The sequence below is a fragment of the Ailuropoda melanoleuca genome, chromosome 4, assembly GCF_002007445.2.
Source record: "Ailuropoda melanoleuca isolate Jingjing chromosome 4, ASM200744v2, whole genome shotgun sequence".
NCBI lineage: Eukaryota > Metazoa > Chordata > Mammalia > Carnivora > Ursidae > Ailuropoda > Ailuropoda melanoleuca.
This window is the reverse complement of record NC_048221.1, coordinates 121,695,476-121,714,548: the sequence shown is the minus strand read 5'-3', so window position 1 is coordinate 121,714,548 and position 19,073 is coordinate 121,695,476. Positions and strand designations below refer to the sequence as shown.

The following is a 19,073-nucleotide window of genomic DNA, read 5'->3' as shown; positions in this document are numbered from 1 at the left end:
TTTCTTGATGATAGCACACATTTTAGAAGTGTTGAAACTGTAGTTTCTATTCCTGAAATCGGAGTCACTCCACGAGTGGGCAGGATGGGTCAGGTCACACGGCCGAGGCGGCGGAATCTCCGATCTGGGGTCTAAACCTGCGTGGTCAGGCCTGCGGTCCGCTCACGAGCTCAGCGCCGGCACCTCCCCGAGCCGGGGCCGCCTTCCCGGAGCAGCTCCCTGCGTGGTGCTCCCCGTCTCCTCGGGCCTGTGCCCCCTTCCCGGCCGCGCTGCAGGCATAGACGTCCCCCTCCTGGGATTCTCTCCTTCCCTTCCCGGAATTGTTTTTCTCTCTGCTGCTTTTTACCCTTTAATATACCACCTCTTTTACTTGTTGTGTGCGGTCTGTCTCACTCCAGCAGGTGTGCTTTCTGAGGGCAGGGCTTTTTCTCTTCACCCCGGGGTCAGTGGCGTGTAGAACGGCGTCTGGCACGTAGTGGGTGTGCAGTAAATAGCCTAAATACACGATGAAGGCCTTGAACTGAAGTTTTTTTTCACTGTTATTTTTAAACCTAATTGTGTATGACCGTGTAGGACTGTAAGTGATGTGCACTGAAGGTGTTCTCTTCTCCGTATTTGCAGAACGACAAAGGACAGATCCCTGCTGATGTCGTGCCGGACCCAGTGGAAATGCCACTGGAGATGGCCGATGCCGCAGCGACCGCTAAAGAAATCAAGCAGATGCTGTTAGACGCAGCGCCCCTGTCATGTGACCTTCCAAAGCCCCTGCTTCCAAACGGTGACCGTGCCACTAGCAAGGCGATGCTCACGTCCCTCGGTCTGAAGTTGGGGGATCGTGTCATTATTGCAGGACAGAAGGTACGGGGAGTGACCGCCGTCTCTGAAGCCATGACCGAGGTCTCAGTGTGCGTGGCCTGGGCATCACGGCTGCAGCCGCATGGTGTGGCCAGAGTCTTGAGTTTTTAAAAACAGCGCAGTGTGTGAATAGAAACAGACTTAATGGAAATGGTGAGACTGAGAGGCACGCTTGCTATGAAGTGTGACTTAAGAACATAAACTCCTTAGACGGAATAACGAAGGCCTCTCTGTGGGAGTGGGGAGAGTGGAGTCCAGTAGGGCTGCTGAGTGCATTTGGAGGCACGGCTGGGACATCGCTGAACCTGGGGGGTTCCTTGCAGCCCCCCTGCTGCCCTCAGTGGGTTTTTCCCACTACAACTACCCGGCAGTAATGGAGCAGTGAGACTCTGACATTCATGGATGTTTGGCCTTGGGTTCCTATAAACAGGGAAATCTTAGATATTGTTCAACCTCATAATAAAAATGTATGTGGAAAAGAGGACCCCCCGCCCTCCCCGCCCACCTCGGCCTAATGAAAACGCTCTGGATGCCTTTTTCTCCAAAGCCTCAGTGTCCTTATGGCACTGTCTTGCTGCCATCTATTCTCTGTTTTTTAATACCTCATAGGGAAGGGCTGTTTCATTTTCTTTAACTTTGGGGTTAATAGGGAGCTGGGTATGGAGAATGGAACAGGGAGTTCCTGTTTCCTAACACCATTGTGTGTAAATATTTGGGTGGGCTTGTGGGGAGGGTGACGCAGGTTTCTCAGAAAAATGCCAAAATCTGGAAGTTTGATTTACTGAGAAAATTGCTTCAGAAAGGAAGGCAAACTCCAAACAAACAATTATGTTGAGAATGACATTTACCAGCTTCCAAAAGAATATACTCCTAGGGCATTTGTTAGCTTTTTTTTTCTTTTTTTTAAACTTGGGAATAATGTTCAGCCTCCTCACCATTCCTGTCCTGTGTCTGAGAATGGATGTTTAGAAGAGTTATTCTCTTGTTTTTATGTTGGATAATTTGAGGCTACACGAAAGCAGAGACGTGTAATGAGTGTGCATGCCCCAGTCAGCTGGGTTTGACCTGATTGTCTCACGGCCGGTCTTGCTTCCGTTACACTCTCTCTCGCTCTGTTGCTTGCCTTTTCATACTCGTAGGAACGTCTTTCAAAGAGTAGAAGTTAGACATTTTGATGAAGTCCGTTTTATCAACTTTTTCTTATATGGATTATATGTTTAGCATAGCTAAGAAATTTTCTACAGTGTCATAGGATGGTCGAAGAGATAGTACATAGACTTTTCCCAGAAGTTTATAGTTTTAGGTTTTACATTTAGTTTTATATTTAATTTTGAGTTAACTTTTGTACAGAATACTAGATATAGATAGAGTTTCTCTCTCTCTTTTTTGCGTCTGATTACCTATTTGTTCCAGCACCATATTTTGAAAAGACTATTCTTTCTCTCTTAAATTGCCCTTGCCCCTTTGTCATTGACCTTAGGTGTATGGGTGCATTTCTGGATTTTATTCTACTCCATTGATCCAATGATTACCCTTTCTTCAGTACTACTCTGTCATGATTGCTGTAGCTTTGTAGTAAGTCTTGCAATCAGATATTGTTAGGCCCTCAGTTTTTTTTTTTTTTTTAAGTTTCTTTGTCTTTCCATGTACATTGTAGAATCAGCTTATGGATTTCAAGTCATACAAAAAATTCTGCTGAGATTTTGAATGAAATCGTGTTGATACAGATCAGTTGAGGAGAACAGATACCTTAAAGATATGGAGTCGTTATTTATTTATTTATTTATATTATTTTTTAAAGATTTTATTTATTTATTCGACAGAGAGACAGACAGCCAGCGAGAGAGGGAACACAAGCAGGGGGCGTGGGAGAGGAAGAAGCAGGCTCCCAGTGGAGGAGCCTGATGCAGGGCTCAATCCCAGGATTCCAGGATCATGCCCTGAGCCGAAGGCAGACACTTAACACTTGAGCCACCCAGGCGCCCCAAGATATGGAGTCTTTAAAACCCAAGCACAATAGGGGCACCTGCTTGGCTCAATTGGTTAAGTAGCCAACTCTTCATTTCGGCTCAGGTCATGGGATTGAGCCACATGTCAGGTTCTGTGATCAGCATGGACTCTGCTTGAGGTTCTCTCTCTTCCTCTCCCTCATCCCCTCTCCCTGCTCGTGCTCGCTCTCTTTCTCTAAAATAAATAAGTAAAATAAAAAAGACCACAAGTGCAATTTATCTCTATTTAGTAGATTTTTGATTTGTTTCATCAGTTTTGTAATTTTAAGCATTTATTTATTTAAATTTTAGGTAGTTAGCATACAATGCAATATAGGTTTCTGAAGTAGAATTCAGTGATTCATCACTTATATACAACACCCAGTGGTCATCATAACAAGTGCCCTCCTTAAAGCCCATCACCCATCTAACCCATCCCCCACCCACCTCTCTCCATCGACCCTCAGTTTGTCCTCTGTCATTAAGTTTCTAATGACTTGTTTCTTTCTTTCTTTTCCCCCTTCCCATATGTTCATTTGTTTTCTTTCTTAAATTCCACATGAGTGAGATCATATGATATTTGTCTTTCTCTGACTTATTTCACTTAGCATAATACACTGTAGCTCCATCTACATTATTGCAAATGGCAAGATTTCTTTTTTTGAGGACTGAGTAATATTCCATATATCTATCTATCTATCTATCTATCTCACATCTTCTTTATTCATTCATCAGTCGATGGACTTTTGGGCTCTTTCCATAGTTTGGCTATTGTTGATAATTCTGCTATAAGGGTGCATGTATCCCTTTGAATCAGTATTATTGTATCGTTTAGGTAAATGTAGTAGCGCGATTGCTGGATCGTAGGGTAGTTCTATTTTTAACTTTTTGAGGAACCTCTGTACTGTTCTCCAGAGTGACTGCACCAGTTTGCGTTCCCACCAACTGTGCAAGAGTGTTCCCCCTTCTCCCTATCCTCACCAACACCTGTTTCTTGTGTTGTTGATTTTAGCCATTCTGACAGGTATGAGGTGGTATCTCATTGTGGTTGTGATTTATATTTTCTTGATGATGAGTGATGCTGAGCACCTTTTCATGTGTCTGTTAGCCGTCTGGGTGTCTTCTTTGGAAAAGTATCTATTCATGTCTTCTGCTCATTTCTTAACTGTGTTATTTGTTTTTTGGGTGTTGAGTTTAATAACTTCTTTATAGATTTTGGATACTAGCCCTTTATCAGATATGTTGTTTGCAAATATCTTCTCCCATTCTGAAGCTTGCCTTTTAGTTACGTTGATTATTTCCTTTGCTGTGCAGAAGCTTTTTATCCTGATGAAGCGCCAGTAGTTCATTTTTGCTTTTGTTTCCCGTGCCTGTGGTGATGTGTCTAGTAAGAAGTTGCTGCGGCTGAGGTCACAGACGTTTCTGCTTGTGTTCTCTAGGATTTTGTTGATTTCCTGTCTCTTGTTAAGGTCTTTTATCCATTTTGAATTTATTTTTGTGTATGGTGTAAGAACGTGGTCTAGTTTCATTCTTCTGCATGTTGCTGTCCGTTTTCCCCAACATCATTTGTTGAAGAGACTGTCTTTTTTCCATTGGATATGCTTTCCTGCTTTGTCGAAGATAGTTGACAATATAGTCGTGGGTCCATTTCTGGGTTCTCCATTCTGGTTCCATTGATCTATGCGTCTGTTTTTATGCCAGTACCATACTGTCTTGATGACTACAGCTTTGTAATGTAGCTTGAAATCTGGAATTGTGATTCCTCCCGTTTTGTTTTTCTTTTTTCAGAATTGCTTTGGCTATTTGGGGTCTTTTGTGGTTCTGTACAAATTTTAGGATTGTTTGGTTCAGCTCTGTGAAAAATACTGGTGGTATTTTGGTAGGGATTGCGTTAGATATGTAGATTGCTTTGGGTAGTACAGACATTTTAACAATATTTGTTCTTCTAATCCATGAGCATGGAATGCTTTTCCGTTTCTTTGTGTCCTCTTCAGTTTCTTTTGTAGGTATTCTATAGTTTTCAGAGTACAGATCTTTTACTTCTTTAGTTAGATTTATTCCTAGGTATCTTATTGTTTTTGATGCAATTGCAAATGGGATCAATTCCTTGATTTCTTTTTCTGCTGCTTCATTACTTGTGTATAGAAATGCAACAGATTTCTGCACATTGATTGTGTATCGTGTGACTTTGCTGAATTCATGTGTGAGTTCTAGCAGTTTTTTTGGTGGAGTCTTTTGAGTTTTCTATGTAGAGTATCATGTTGTCTGCAAATAATGAAAGTTTGACTTCTTCCTTGCCAGTTGTAGTTTTAAGCATATCTTAGATATTGCTATGCTTTGTTAGATTTATACCTAAGTTTTTCATGATCTTTGGTGCTATTGTAAATGGTGGTGTTTTGGAAATTTCCTATAGAAATACAGTTGATTTTTTTTTTTTATCTTTTTTTTTTTTAAGATTTTATTTATTTATTTGACAGAGATAAGAGACAGCCAACGAGAGAGGGAACACAAGCAGGGGGAGTGGGAGAGGAAGAAAGGCTCATAGCAGAGGAGCCTGATGTGGGGCTCGATCCCATAACGCCGGGATCACGCCCTGAGCCGAAGGCAGATGCTTAACCGCTGTGCCACCCAGGCGCCCCGAAATACAGTTGATTTTTGAATGTTGACCATGTATCCTGTAACCTTGCTAAATTTATTAATTCTATTGGCTTTGGTATGCATGTGTATTCTTTAGGATATCATATGTAAAAGATCATGTTGTCTGTGAATAGAGACAGTTTTATTTCTTTCCAATGTGTATGCTTTTCATTTCTTTTTCTTGCCTAGTTTCATTGCCTAGGGCCTTCAGTATAATGACGAGTAGAGGTAGTAAGAGTTGATAAACTTGTCCTGCTCCCAATATTAAGGAGAAAGCAGTCAGCCTTTCATCATTAAGTATAATTGTTAGCTATAGATTTTGTGGGTATCTTAATTTATTAAGTTCTGGAAGTTCCTGTCTAATCCTGTTTGAGAGGTTTTTTTTTTTTTTAAATATTATCATGTCGAAATTTGCTAAAGGCTTTTTCTGCATATGTTGAGAGAGTAAGTTTCTTCCACCTTTAGTATGTGGACGATGTGATAAATTGTATTAATTCTCAAATGTTGAACTAGCCTTGCTTTCCCATGGTAAACCTTACTTGGTCATGATGCTGGATTTGATTTGCTGTATATTGCTGGATTCTGTATATTGCTGGATTTGATTTGCCCTTATTTTGTTGAGGATCCTTGTGTTTGGTTTTTGTATCAAGGTAATGCTAAGAATGAGTTGAGAATTAATCCTTCCACTTTTATATGCTAGGTTTGTGTAGAGATGATTATTTTTCCTTTAAATTCTTTGGTAGATTTCATCAGTGAGTCCATAAGGTTCTTAAGGGTTTGTTGTTGTTGTTTCTGTTTTTTGGAAGGTTTTAACTACAATGCAGGTGTGAGTTTTGACAGTTTGCGTCTTTCAAGGAATTGGAACATTTTATCTCATTTGTTAAATTTACAGGCACAGGGTTGTTCAAAGTATTTTCTTACTATTTTTTAAATGACTGAGGGAGTGTAATGGTGTCCTGCTTTCATTCATGATGTTTGCAGTATGTGTCTTCTCTCTCTTTTGTTTCCTTGGTCCCTAGCTAGAAGCTTATTAATCTTATTTATCCTTACAAAGAATCAGTTTTGGTTTCATTGATTTTTCTCTATTCTTTTTCTGTTCTTAATTTCTTATCTTTTCAAAAAAGATTTTATTTATTTATTTATTTATTTATTTATTTATTTATTTGAGATTGAGAGAGCAAGAGAGCACAAGAGAGTGAGCAAAAGCTGGGGAGAGGGCAGAGGGAGAGGGAGAAGCAGACTCCCTGCTGAGCAGAGAGCCTGATGTGGGGCTCCATCCCAGGACCCTGAGATCAGGACCTGAGCTGAAAGCAGATGCTTAACCAACTGAACCACTCAGGCACCCCATTATTTCTTATCTTTATTGTTTCTCTCCTTCTGCTTGCTTTGGGTCTTCACTCTCTAGTTTCTTAAAATGGAAGTTTAGATCATTGATTTGAGACTTTTTCTAATACAAGTGTTTAATGCTATAAATTTCCCTCTAAGCATTGCTTTTGCTGCATCCTACAAATTTTTATATATTCTGTTCTCATTTTCACTGAATTAAAAATGTTTTTAAATTTCTTTGTGATTTTCTCTTTCACCATGGGTTATTTGGGAGTATATTTTTTAATTTCCATTTATGTTTGGAGATTTTCCAGAATCAGTTGTTAGGTACATACAGATTTAGGATTCTTATGTCTTTTTGGTGAATTGACTTCTTATGGTTATATAATTTCTCTTTTTATCCCTAGTAATTATTCCTATTCTAAAGTCTACTTTGAGAGAATGGTTTTTAAAAACTTCAATGGTAAATTTGCAAGAGTAGCACATTTAAAATTACTCCTAATCTTCAAAATTTATTCTGATTTATGTTTTCTTTAGGTTGGAACATTAAGATTTTGTGGAACAACTGAATTTGCAAGTGGGCAGTGGGCTGGCATTGAGTTGGATGAACCAGAAGGAAAAAACAATGGAAGTGTTGGCAAAATCCAGTACTTTAAATGTGCCCCCAAATATGGTAAGGTAGACACTAACTAACTTAATGAAAATTAGTTTAAGATAATCAAATTTATTTATTTATTTTTATTTTTTAAAAAGATTTTATTTGGGGCGCCTGGGTGGCTCAGTCCTTAAGCGTCTGCCTTCAGCTCAGGGCGTGATCCCAGAGTCCTGGGATCGAGCCCCACATCAGGCTCCTCCGCTGGGAGCCTGCTTCTTCCTCTCCCACTCCCCCTGCCTGTGTTCCCTCTCTTGCTGGCTGTCTCTCTCTCTGTCAAATAAATAAATAAAATCTTTAAAAAAAAATTTATTTATTTATTTAGAGAAAGAGAGCACAATCGGGGGGAGGGGCAGAGGGAGAGGAGAGAGAGAATCCCAAGCAGACTCCTCTCAGAGCTGGGAGCCCAGTGTGGAGCTTGATCTCATGACCCTGAGGTCATGACCTGAGCTGAAATCAAGCATCAGATGCTTAACCAGCTGGGCCACCCAGGCGTTCCTACTCTTCTATTGTTTTTATTTTTTTTAATTTTAATTTTTTTTTTAAAGATTTTATTTATTTATTCGACAGAGATAGAGACAGCCAGCGAGAGAGGGAACACAAGCAGGGGGAGTGGGAGAGGAAGAAGCAGGCTCACAGCAGAGGAGCCTGATGTGGGGCTCGATCCCATAACGCCGGGATCACGCCCTGAGCCGAAGGCAGACGCTTAACCGCTGTGCCACCCAGGTGCCCCTATTGTTTTTAAATAAATTTTTCTCCTGGTTATCTGTGTAGTTAATGAAGGGGCTGCCCTTTTCCTGCTGTGAGCAGTATAGCGATTGGGAGATGGTGTCTTACCAGGAGTACATCCGGCTCCGTGGACCTCCCGTAAATCCCGCTCACGGTGCTGTCATGACTGAGGGAGGGACTTTGTTATCAAGGAAGTGCAGAACTCTGGGGGTTGAAAACTTGAAAACTTGGAAAAGCAAATGAACAAACTTTATAACTGTATTCCTGAGGTGGGATGATTCTTTCTCTTTCTGACCTATGTTTGTTTAAATTCATATTCTTTCTCTCTCTCATACACATACACACATACATGCTCCTTGACATGTTGAATTAAATTTGTCACTAGCTATGTTGTGAATATTTTTCCTTGTCATGAAATATTCTTCTAGAACATTAACTTCCCTGGTTGCACAGTATTTCAGCTATAGCTCCACAGGGAGGCACTCTGGTCTAATGCCGAAGTTCTTGCTTGGAGTCTGACTGCTTGGGTGTGAATTGGCTTCTCTACCTACCAGCTATGTGACCTTAATTCTCTTCTTGTGCCTCAGTTTGTCTTCTATAAAATGGGGCTAATAATACCTCTAGAGTTTGTGTGAGGATTAAATGTGTTGATAAATGTATAAAGCACCTTGAGTAGTGCTTGATTCCCTGTTAAGTACTCAACAAATGGTAATTTGCTAGCTGTTATACATTTATCAAGATTACCCATTTTCTTTTGTCATCCACTTAAAATGGAGCATCATTTTTTGTCTATTAATTTTTTTGTTTATGAAAATATTTATTGTATAAAATTTGAAAAACATAAAAAAGGTTAAAAGAAGAAAAAAAATCACCTGTATATTTCTTCTGTTTAATTCTTTTTGCAAAATTTGGATTATATATAGCTATATATTTTGCATTTTTATGTGACATGCTACTATATAATTTCTCCAAATCATTAAATGTTGTTTGAAAATGTGATTTTTAATGGTTCCATTTCCTTTAATTTTTCCAATTTAATGGGTAAAAATTTCTGTGTTTGAATTCTATTTCTCTGTGGTGAAATAAAACACTTAAAATGTTTTGTTGTAATATATGTATTTTTATGTTATCCTGGCAATTGCTGAGAAATAATTGTTCGTATTACATGCTTATTAAATAATTGAGATATTAGTGTGTTTTTAAAAACTTTAGAGATACAAATACATATTTACGATATTAATCTTTTATAGTTTTCACAGATATTTTGCCCACCTTGTCATTTGCCTTTGAACTTCATTTGCATTGTTTTGGCATAGAGTTTTATGTAGTTAAAAGACTTTCTCTTTATAATTTCTTTTTTTTTTTTTTTTTTTTTTTTTTAAAANTTTAAAGATTTTATTTATTTATTTGACAGAGAGAGAGACAGCCAGCGAGAGAGGGAACACAAGCAGGGGGAGTGGGAAAGGAAGAAGCAGGCTCACAGCAGAGGAGCCCGATGTGGGGCTCGGATCCCATAACGTCGGGATCACGCCCTGAGCCGAAGGCAGACGCTTAACCGCTGTGCCACCCAGGCGCCCCTCTCTTTATAATTTCTTAACATTGCTTTTATTCTTAGATAGTTCTTTCTAATCCAAGGATTAATTTAAAACTATATATTTTATTCTTTTGAATGTTTTGATTTTTTTACACTAAATTATTTAACCCATTTGGAATATATTTGGGTAGTTGTGTGGAAGTAAGAATTTGATTTTAGTTTTCCTCTGTTAGCTAATTTTGGCAGCTCTGAAGTGGACTGAGGGCAAGGATCAAAACTAGCAACGCACAGGGCAGATGTAAATCAGATTCGTGGGAAATGCTTAGCTTGTAACAGAATGCATGTTGCCCCCCAAATCTCATCCTCCCAAGGAAAGGGACGCTTGATGAGGACAAAGCTGGATGCCCCAAGGACCCTGCTTCTGTCCCTTTCACATGCTTAAAGGCGAGTTTTTGGGGGCAAGGATCATGTGTTGGATTATGGAAAAATAGAAGTTGCCCTGAATAAGCAGAAGCCAAAGAATTTGTCTCTTCTCAGCAACAGATTTTTCCCCCCTCTCTCTATCATTTTTCCTTTGGCTTGTTGGGCTTCCTTTATTATAAATTTCTTATAAATGCTATAGTCTCTTTCAGAATTATGTTGTTCAACTATCTGTTATTCTCAGACATATTAGATTTTTTCAATTCTAGAAATTTTATAATAATTTTTAAGACTTTTTTTTTAGAGCAGCTTGGGTTCAAAACAAAATTGAGAGGAAGATACAGAGATTTCCTGTGTCTCCCCTGTTCCTATGCATGCAGAGCCACTCCCACTATCAGTGTCCCTTCACTGGAGGGTACATTTCTTAAACAGAGGGACGGACCTACACTGACTCATCATCATTCCAGAGTCCATCGTTTATGTTGGGGTTCACTCTTGGTGGTGGACATTTGTGGGTTTGGACGAGTGTTTAATGACATGTCTCTGTCATTACAGTGTCATACAGAGTATTGTCACTGCCCTGAGAATCCTCTGTGCTCTGCCTATAAATCCCTTCCCCGCTCAGCCCCTAGAAGCCACTGATCTTTTTACTGTCTTCTTAGTTCTGTCTTTTCCAGAACGTCGTATTGTTACAATTCTGCAGTACGAGCCCGGCCTCTTCAGCCTGGCTTCTTTCACTTTGTAATTTGCATTTAAGTTTCCTCCATGTCTTTTCATGGCTTGATAGCTCATATCTTTTTAGCACTGAATAATATTCCATTGTCTGGATGTACTACAATTTATTTACCCATTCATCTACTAAAGGATATCTTGGTTGCTTCTAAGTTTTAGCAGTTATGAAAATTTTTATAATAAATTTTAATACTTGGCAGTACCATTTTTATGTCTTTTAATAATTACCAAGGTGAATACATAAGTCAAATTGTATCATAAGATTTATTAAAAACATCAGTTAAATCGTTCCCTGGCTTGCCCTCCCCTGACCCTGAGTCCTGCCCTTTAGAGGCAAGAACTATTTCAAGTTCTTTAGTTGTATCTTCTGATATTAATATTTATACTTGTAAATAATACATGTATATGAATGTGTCTTGATTTTTCCAATTTATTTTTATTTTTTTAAATAAAGTTTTTTTTTTTTTTAAAAGATTTTATTTACTTGAGAGAGAGAGAGAGTGTGCACAAGTCAGGGGTGGGGAGAGACAGAGGGAGAAACATAGCAGGGAGCCCGATGCCAGGTTCAATCCCAGGACCCTGGGATTATGACCTGAACTGAAGGCAGATGTTTATTAGACTAAGCCACCCAGGTGCCCCTAAAAGATTTTATTTTTAAGTAATCTCCACGTCCAACGTGGGGCTCGAACTCACAGCCCAGAGATTAAGAGTCACATGGCTCTACTGCCTGAGTCAGCCAAGCGCCTCTGATTTTTCCAGTTTTCCAGTTTTTTTTTTCTATTGACTTTATACTCTGAGGAGAAAGATTGGGTGCCTTCATTATTCTAATTCAGTTTGTTTCTTGGTTTACTCCTTTGTTTTGGTGGAGCACATCCTCTTATAGTTTTTTTGACAAAGGACTCATGGGAGATAAATTTTTTGAAACCTTCCACTCTAAAACTATGTTTATTTCTACCCTCACCCTTCCTAAGATAGTTTGACAGGACAGGGAATGTCAGGCTGGAACTCATATTCTCTTAGTATTTAGAAGGTGATACTCCATCATCTGATGGAGTTTGGCAAACTTTTTCCGTAAAAGGCCAGAGGAAGTATTTTCGGCGTCAAGGGCCACGCAGTTTCTTGTAGTGAAGAAGCAGCTGCAGACCGTGTGTAAACACGTGGGTGCCGGCAGGACTTGAAAAGAGGTGGCAGGCAGGATGTGGCTCCTGGGCTCCAGGTGTGTCAGCTACCGTCTTGAGCTTCCAGGGTTGCCGTGTGCAAGTCGCAAAATCTTTCTTTCGTGTTTGACTTTTCCCCCCTCTCTGTAGCAGCTTTTAGTATTTTTTTCTCCTTTTTATCATTTTCTTTTTTCTTCAGAGTTTATATCATTTTTATTCCTTACTAATACTTTGGTGGAGGTTTGGGAGGAGTTGTGGTAAAACAAAAGCCATGTTTCTAGAAATTTGTTATTCTATTTAAAAATAGTTCTTTCCTCTGTGTTTATTGTAGTTAAGCTTTACGATTGTATGTCAAGATCTGAGGAAAAGTCCCATCAGATTTTTGATTAGCATGAGTTACTAGGAACTTTAGCCCATATTCTGCATGTACTTGGGGCTTTTGTTGTAGCCAGTCATTGATCTAAATTTAGTTTTGATTCTTCCAAATGATTTATTTCATAAAAAAAAACAAGAAGAATGAGAACTTATATTAGTTGGGGTTTTATATGCTATAGAAATCTTTTAAAACCATGGAATTAAACATGTACTTTTTAAGATGCTATGTGGAATACTATTGTGTGGAAATTTTCTATTAAGACCTTGAAAGAAAAACCATGTAACTTTCCTCAGATTAAGAAAAAAACCATTCATTGAACAACATTATTATGACAGTAATGACAAATTTCTAAGATAATTGGAGAGTAATCTGTTCTCATCAATATGTTTTGGTTTTCAGTTTTTTACTGTATTATATCCACACATAAAACTTTTCTCAGATACAGTCATAATATAATCAAATACATAATTTCATTTTTATTTTCTTGATTTAATTTTCATACTTTGGTGTATTTCCTTACAATTTTTATTGTTTTACTTACTGATGGTGATGTAACAGTTCAGGGGTATACTTCATTCATTCATCCTGTTGCCACGTGTTTGTTTTCTCCTACTTAGAATAATATTGCGAAGATGCCATACTCAGGTATACAGTCTTTTCCTTCCATTTAGATTATTTTTTCATAATTAATTTCCAGAAGTGTAATTGGGTCTTGGTAGTAAACTAGAAATTGTTTTGGCTCTGGAAATCTATCTTTTCCTTCTACCATACAAGTATAACCTTGTAACTTTTGTGCACATCTCTATTTTCTTTTTTTTTTTTTTAAAGATTTTATTTATTTATTTGACAGAGATAGAGACAGCCAGCGAGAGAGGGAACACAAGCAGGGGGAGTGGGAGAGGAAGAAGCAGGCTCATAGTGGAAGAGATGTGGGGCTCGATCCCATAATGCCAGGATCACGCCGTGAGCCGAAGGCAGACGCTTAACCGCTGTGCCACCCAGGCGCCCCACATCTCTATTTTCTTATAATTTAATGCCACTAAGTGGCTTAGGTTAGAATTTCTGTCTTCCACTAAGATTGTACAAATTTACAATTGCCAATAGCTTAGTCAGAAATTACTATGATGGAAAACTATTATCTTCACTCATTTCTCTTTTCCCTGAATTTCACTTAATACCTGATAATGCATTTTTTATGTGATTCTTAAGTTACTGTGTTGTTCGTCTTGACAGATAGATTGTAAGCTCTCTGAGGGCAAGTACTATATATCAATTTTTTCCTGTCTTTCCCTACAGGTCACCTGGTAGGCACTAAAAGAGAATCTAAAGATTTCTATTGCCAAATGGTTATACTTGCCCCTTTATTTGAAATGCTTTTAATTGCTTAACACTAACTCAAGCTCTCCATTCCTCCCTTAGGTATTTTTGCACCTCTTTCAAAGATAAGTAAAGCAAAAGATCGAAGGAAGAATATAGCACACACTTCTGGAAGAACTGTGCCTTTCATCAGGTCCCAGAAAATTGATGTAACTCATGTAACGTCAAAAGTAAACACTGGTAGGTCAAACCAGAAAGTTAAATCTCTTCTTCAGGGTTTTGTTTTTTTTTTTTTAAATTTCCTTTGCAGAAGGCCTTATATTTAGTGTGCTTCACATTTTTTTGTTAGGTAACTCTGGAACTAGAATTTAATAAAATCTGCATCTTACGTGTTTTTAAATGTCAGTCATGGTTTATGATTTTGATTCCTGACAAGACTATTTTACATTTGTTCCTTTCTTTTCTTTCTTTCCTACCACCTGCATACCTTCATCATCCCCTGATCTAACCTCCAAGCTCGATTTTATACCTCCAATAAATCATTATAAACGCAACTAGATGTATGTTTCTCACCTATTCAGGGATTTCAGTGACTTCTTGTTTAATCAGAAGTCCTGACTCTTTAAACTGGCAGCCTGAGTCCTTCCTGTATGTAACGGGGTCTCTGGTGACCTCCGTAGTTGAACTGTGGGCTCTTGTCCTCACTCTTCCCTCCATACTTTGTCTCATGCTATTTCTCTGAGTGCAGCAATTTGATTTCGGCCTTTTGAGGCCCTTGCTGTGCTTTACCTGCTTATCTGGATGCTGTTTTTTCAAGAAAACTTCCCTGGAGACCCAGATCCCTTTGACGTCTCCGTTCTGTCCACCCTTATTACACTTGTATCCACACCGCACTAACATTATTTGTTAGTTTGAGTCTTGTCCTCTGATTGCTTCATTTGTGCAGATCTTTTATCCTCTCAGCAAAATTTTAACCTTGAAATGGACCGTGAGAGTATTTTGTACTTTTGTGTTCACTGTAGTAGCACATAGGGGCAAAATATGTGTTCAGAAAGTGCTTGCTAACTTGTCAGTGGCTGAAGCAGAAAGGCTTTCTACCGTGATTCAAGGATTTTGTCCAAGAATTGGTTGGTCTTTCTGCTCTCTTCCATTGAGCTATTTGAGTATCTCTGTGTCAGTCTGTACTTCCTAACTACTATAGTTTTTAACAAATAAATCTTGACAGCTATAGAGGAAAGCTTCGTACCTTATTCTTTTTTTTTTTTTTTAAAGATTTTATTTATTTATTCGACAGAGATAGAGACAGCCAGCGAGAGAGGGCACAAGCAGGGGGAATGGGAGAGGAAGACGCGGGCTCATAGCAGAAGAGCCTGATGTGGGGCTCGATCCCAGAACGCCGGGATCACGCCCTGAGCCGAAGGCAGACGCTTAACTGCTGTGCCACCCAGGAGCCCCTCCTACCTTATTCTTAAACAGTGTCTTGCCTGTTTGGATTGTTATAAATCACACTTCCATATAAATTTTAGAATAAGCTGTTAAGTTTCTTGAAAAAATATCTGCTAAAGTTTTATTGGTTTTGCATTTAAACCATAAGTCAATTTGGGAAGAACTGACATCTTTACAATGTTCAGTCTTTTAATTCTAAGCTTGGAATATTACTTTATTTAATTGGGTCCTTTAAAAATATGTCAGTAAGATTTTCTAATTTTCTCTACAGCTATTTTTGTACCAGTTTTGTTAGGTCCGTTTCTAGATACTTCATACTTTTTGTTGCAATTGTAAATGGTATCCTTTTAACCTGAAACCCAGAAGTTCACAGCCATTATGGAAAGAAAGCCCAAAGAGAAGCCCTCTATTTCTGGTCTAAGGATCAGGGGAGGGGTCCCCTACTAGATAGAAGAGGGAGGAAGTCCCCTTTTTTATGATAGCTTTTTTTCCCCTTTGGTTCATTCCCACGCCTGTCCCTGGGCAGTCCTGCATGGTGCAACGGAAGTGGTAGGTGGCAAGGCACCTGAAGCCTCATGGGAGGGGAACGCTGCTCTCTGACCAGAGAAACTGTGGTCCCAAGAACATGGATGGAATACCCAGAAGTTTGTCTTGTGTTTTTTTTACTGCTTGTTCCCAGGGGCAGAGCCAATCCTGGGAGACTGTATGACAGAACAGGGAAACAACCCTAGGCATCCTGCCCAGATACCAGGAAGGGATGTCTCTGGGAGCAAGAAAGTAGCAGGGAGACCATGGAGAGGAGGAAGCTCAACAACGTGATCTCAAAATGTTGGGTGTAAACTCCTGGCTTTGCTGTCCGGTGGTGCATGTGTGGATCTGAACACAGGCTTTGGTCTCTGGGGTCGACCACTGCCAGGTCCCAGGCACTACTGGATGGCACATCATAGGAGAAAGATCCCAAAAAGGCTTTTTTTTTTTAATAAAAATTTTTTATTATGTTAGTCACCATACAGTACATCCCTAGTTTTTGATGTAAAGTTCCATGATTCATTACTTGCGTATAACACCCAGTGCACCATGCAATACGTGCCCTCCTTACTACCCATCACCAGCCTATCCCGATCCCCCACCCCCTCCCCTCTAAAGCCCTCAGTTTGTTTCCCAGAGTCCATAGTCTTTCATGGTTCATTCCCTCTTCTGTTTACCCCCCCTTCATTCTTCCCTTTCTTCTCCTACTGATCTTCCTACTTCTTATGTTTCATAAATGAGTGAATCCATATGCTAATTTGGAAACTGAACTAACATTGGAACCACAGTGCACAGTTGGGTAGGGATGTCTAGCCTGAACCGGATTGGGTTGACTCCTTCATAAAAGAAAACAAAACAATAAACATTCTCCGTAGGACTTAAATAAGACCGAGTTCCACAACATAATATTCAAAATGTACAGGATACAATCCAAAATTGCTCAAAATAGAAAAGCCAGGAAAATCTCAACATCTCTCAAGGAAAAAGACGATTAAATGTGGCCAACACTGACAGGACACAGACATGACACAGATAAAGATTTTAAATAATACATTAACCATGCTTTAAGAATTAAGGTTAATACTCTTGAAACAAGCAGAAAGAAAGTTCAGAGAAATGAGGATATAAAAAAGAATCAAATGATGTGTGGTGCATACGCACGTGTGCATGGACGCACAGAGGAGTTCGGTTAAAACTGGGGCGACATAAGATTGGTGGATTGTATCAATGTTGGCATCCTGCTTGTGGGATTATACTATAATTATGTAAAAAATTACCTTTGGGGTAATTAGGCAAAGTGTGCAAGAGATTTCCCTGTATTACTTTATACAACTGCATGTGAATTTCCAGTGACTCAATTAAAAAATTAAAATAAGAAAGAACCAAATGGACATGTTAAATGAAAAATATAACTGAAAAATAAAAAATGCACTCTGTGGGGTGCCTTCACAGAGTCTCTCTTATCCACCCCTCCGTTCACTTCCTGCTGTTGTCCTTCTGGTCCTCATTCCGCCTATTGTAAGAACTTCTCCCTGGTCCGTGCTTCCTGCCTCTGCCCCTCTCTCTTCCTTGTAAACTTTGCTGTCAGGGTGATGTTATTACCCCCTCTGTTCATGCCAGCCCTCCTTCACCAAGTCCATCAGAGGCCCATTCCTTCCACAAGAGGACCAGGTCCTTATCTGACACTGTCTTCCTCTGAGATTTCACTCTGACCTGTCTATTCAGTCTTATTTCTCCCACGTCCCAAAAGTGCTCTTTATTCCAGCCATGCTATGCATCTGTCTCTGACCTTGTCCTTAAGATTTTTCTTTTCTTTTTGTCCATCTAGAATGCCTACCTTCAGTTCTTCCTGGCTACACCTCCAGTATGCTATGGAAGATGTCTTTTCTTTTTTAAAGATTTTATTTATTTGAGAAAGAGAGAGAGAAAGACTATGGGCAAGGTGGGGGGCAGAGGGAGAGGGAGAAACAGACTCTCTGCTGAGCCGGGAGCCCAATGAGAGGCTTGATCCCAGGACCCTGAGGTCATGACCTGCGCTGGAGGCAGATGCTTAATTGACGGAGCCCCCCAGGCACCCCTGGAAGTCTTACCTGTCCTTCAAGCCCTATCTCAGAATGTGATCTCCTTGATGAGGCATTAATTTATCTTTGTAAACAAAATTATTGTCTCTTTCCTCTATGTTAATGCTTATCAATAAATGTCCTCATATTTTCGTTATTTGTGCTCACATCATTCTACCATTCTGCATTGAAAAGGTGCTCCTTTTGGGCTGGGGCCATGTCTCGTTCACGCTGGTGATGCTCACAGTGCCAGGTATTGTCCTTCACTCAGATGCTTCCAAAGTGGAAAGAATTGAAATGGGTGCTTGATGGAATTTAAAACTGGGTGGAGTCCATTAGGTTTTCTATTTAAATAATTTGTTTCTGTAGAATGGAAACAGAAGTCTTCATAAGGCAAAGGATTATTTGTGGGCTTTTTCTTTTCTTTATTTATTTTTATAATAATTTTTTATTATGTTATGTTAGTCACCATACAGTACATCCTTAGTTTTTGATGTAATGTTCCATGATTCATTATTCATATAACACCGAGTGCTCCATGCAATATGTGCCCTCCTGAATACCCATCACCGGCCTATCCCAATCCCCCACTCCCCTCCCTTCTGAAGCCCTCAGTTTGTTTCCCAGAGTCCATAGTCTTTCATGGTTCATTCCCCCTTCTGTTTACCCCCCTTCATTCTTCCCTTCCTTCTCCTACCGATCTTCCTGCTATTTCTATGTTCCGTAAATGAGTGAAACCATATAATTGTCCTTCTCTACTTGACTTATTTCACTTAGCATAATCTCCTCCAGTCCCATCCATGTTGCTGCAAATGTACTGTAATTGTTCTTTCTAATGGCTAATATTCCACTGTATATATGGACCACATCTTCTTAATCCAGTCATCTGTTGAAAGGCATCTCGGCTCCTTCCATGATTTAGCTATTGTGGACAATGCTGCTATGAACATTGGGGTGCATATGGCCCTTCTCTTCACTATGTCTGTATCTTTGGGGTAAATACCCAGTAGTGCAATTGCTGGATCATAGGGGTAGCTCAATTTTTAACTTTTTAAGGGACCTCCACACTGTTTTCCAAAGTGGCTATGCCAACTTGCATTCCCATCAACAGTGTAAGAGGGATCCCCTTTCTCCACATCTTTTTTAAAGTGAGTCTGTCTGTGACACTTGGGTGTGGTGCTAGCGGGGCCATCTGTCACAGCGCCAAAGGCAGAGAGTGTGGGGCTTCTTCCTATCTGACGTTCACTTTCATGACGAGTGGCTTCAGTGGTTTGCAAAAAAATTTTTACCCAGAATTCACTCTCCAAGTAGAAAAT

The 19,073-nt window shown here is 39.5% G+C and overlaps 1 protein-coding gene across 4 annotated transcripts in view; it reads left to right on the top strand.

Annotated features, from left to right (window-relative positions):
• Positions 1-19,073, top strand: part of CLIP4 (CAP-Gly domain containing linker protein family member 4) — a 68,136-nt gene that overhangs the window by 22,401 nt on the left and 26,662 nt on the right. For all 4 annotated transcript variants that reach the window (XM_019804223.2, XM_034659702.1, XM_034659703.1 and 1 more), the window contains exons 7-9: positions 622-858; positions 7,344-7,479; positions 13,826-13,963. In XM_019804223.2, the coding sequence (XP_019659782.1) occupies positions 622-858; positions 7,344-7,479; positions 13,826-13,963 (511 nt within the window). The remainder of the gene's footprint in view (positions 1-621; positions 859-7,343; positions 7,480-13,825; positions 13,964-19,073) is intronic.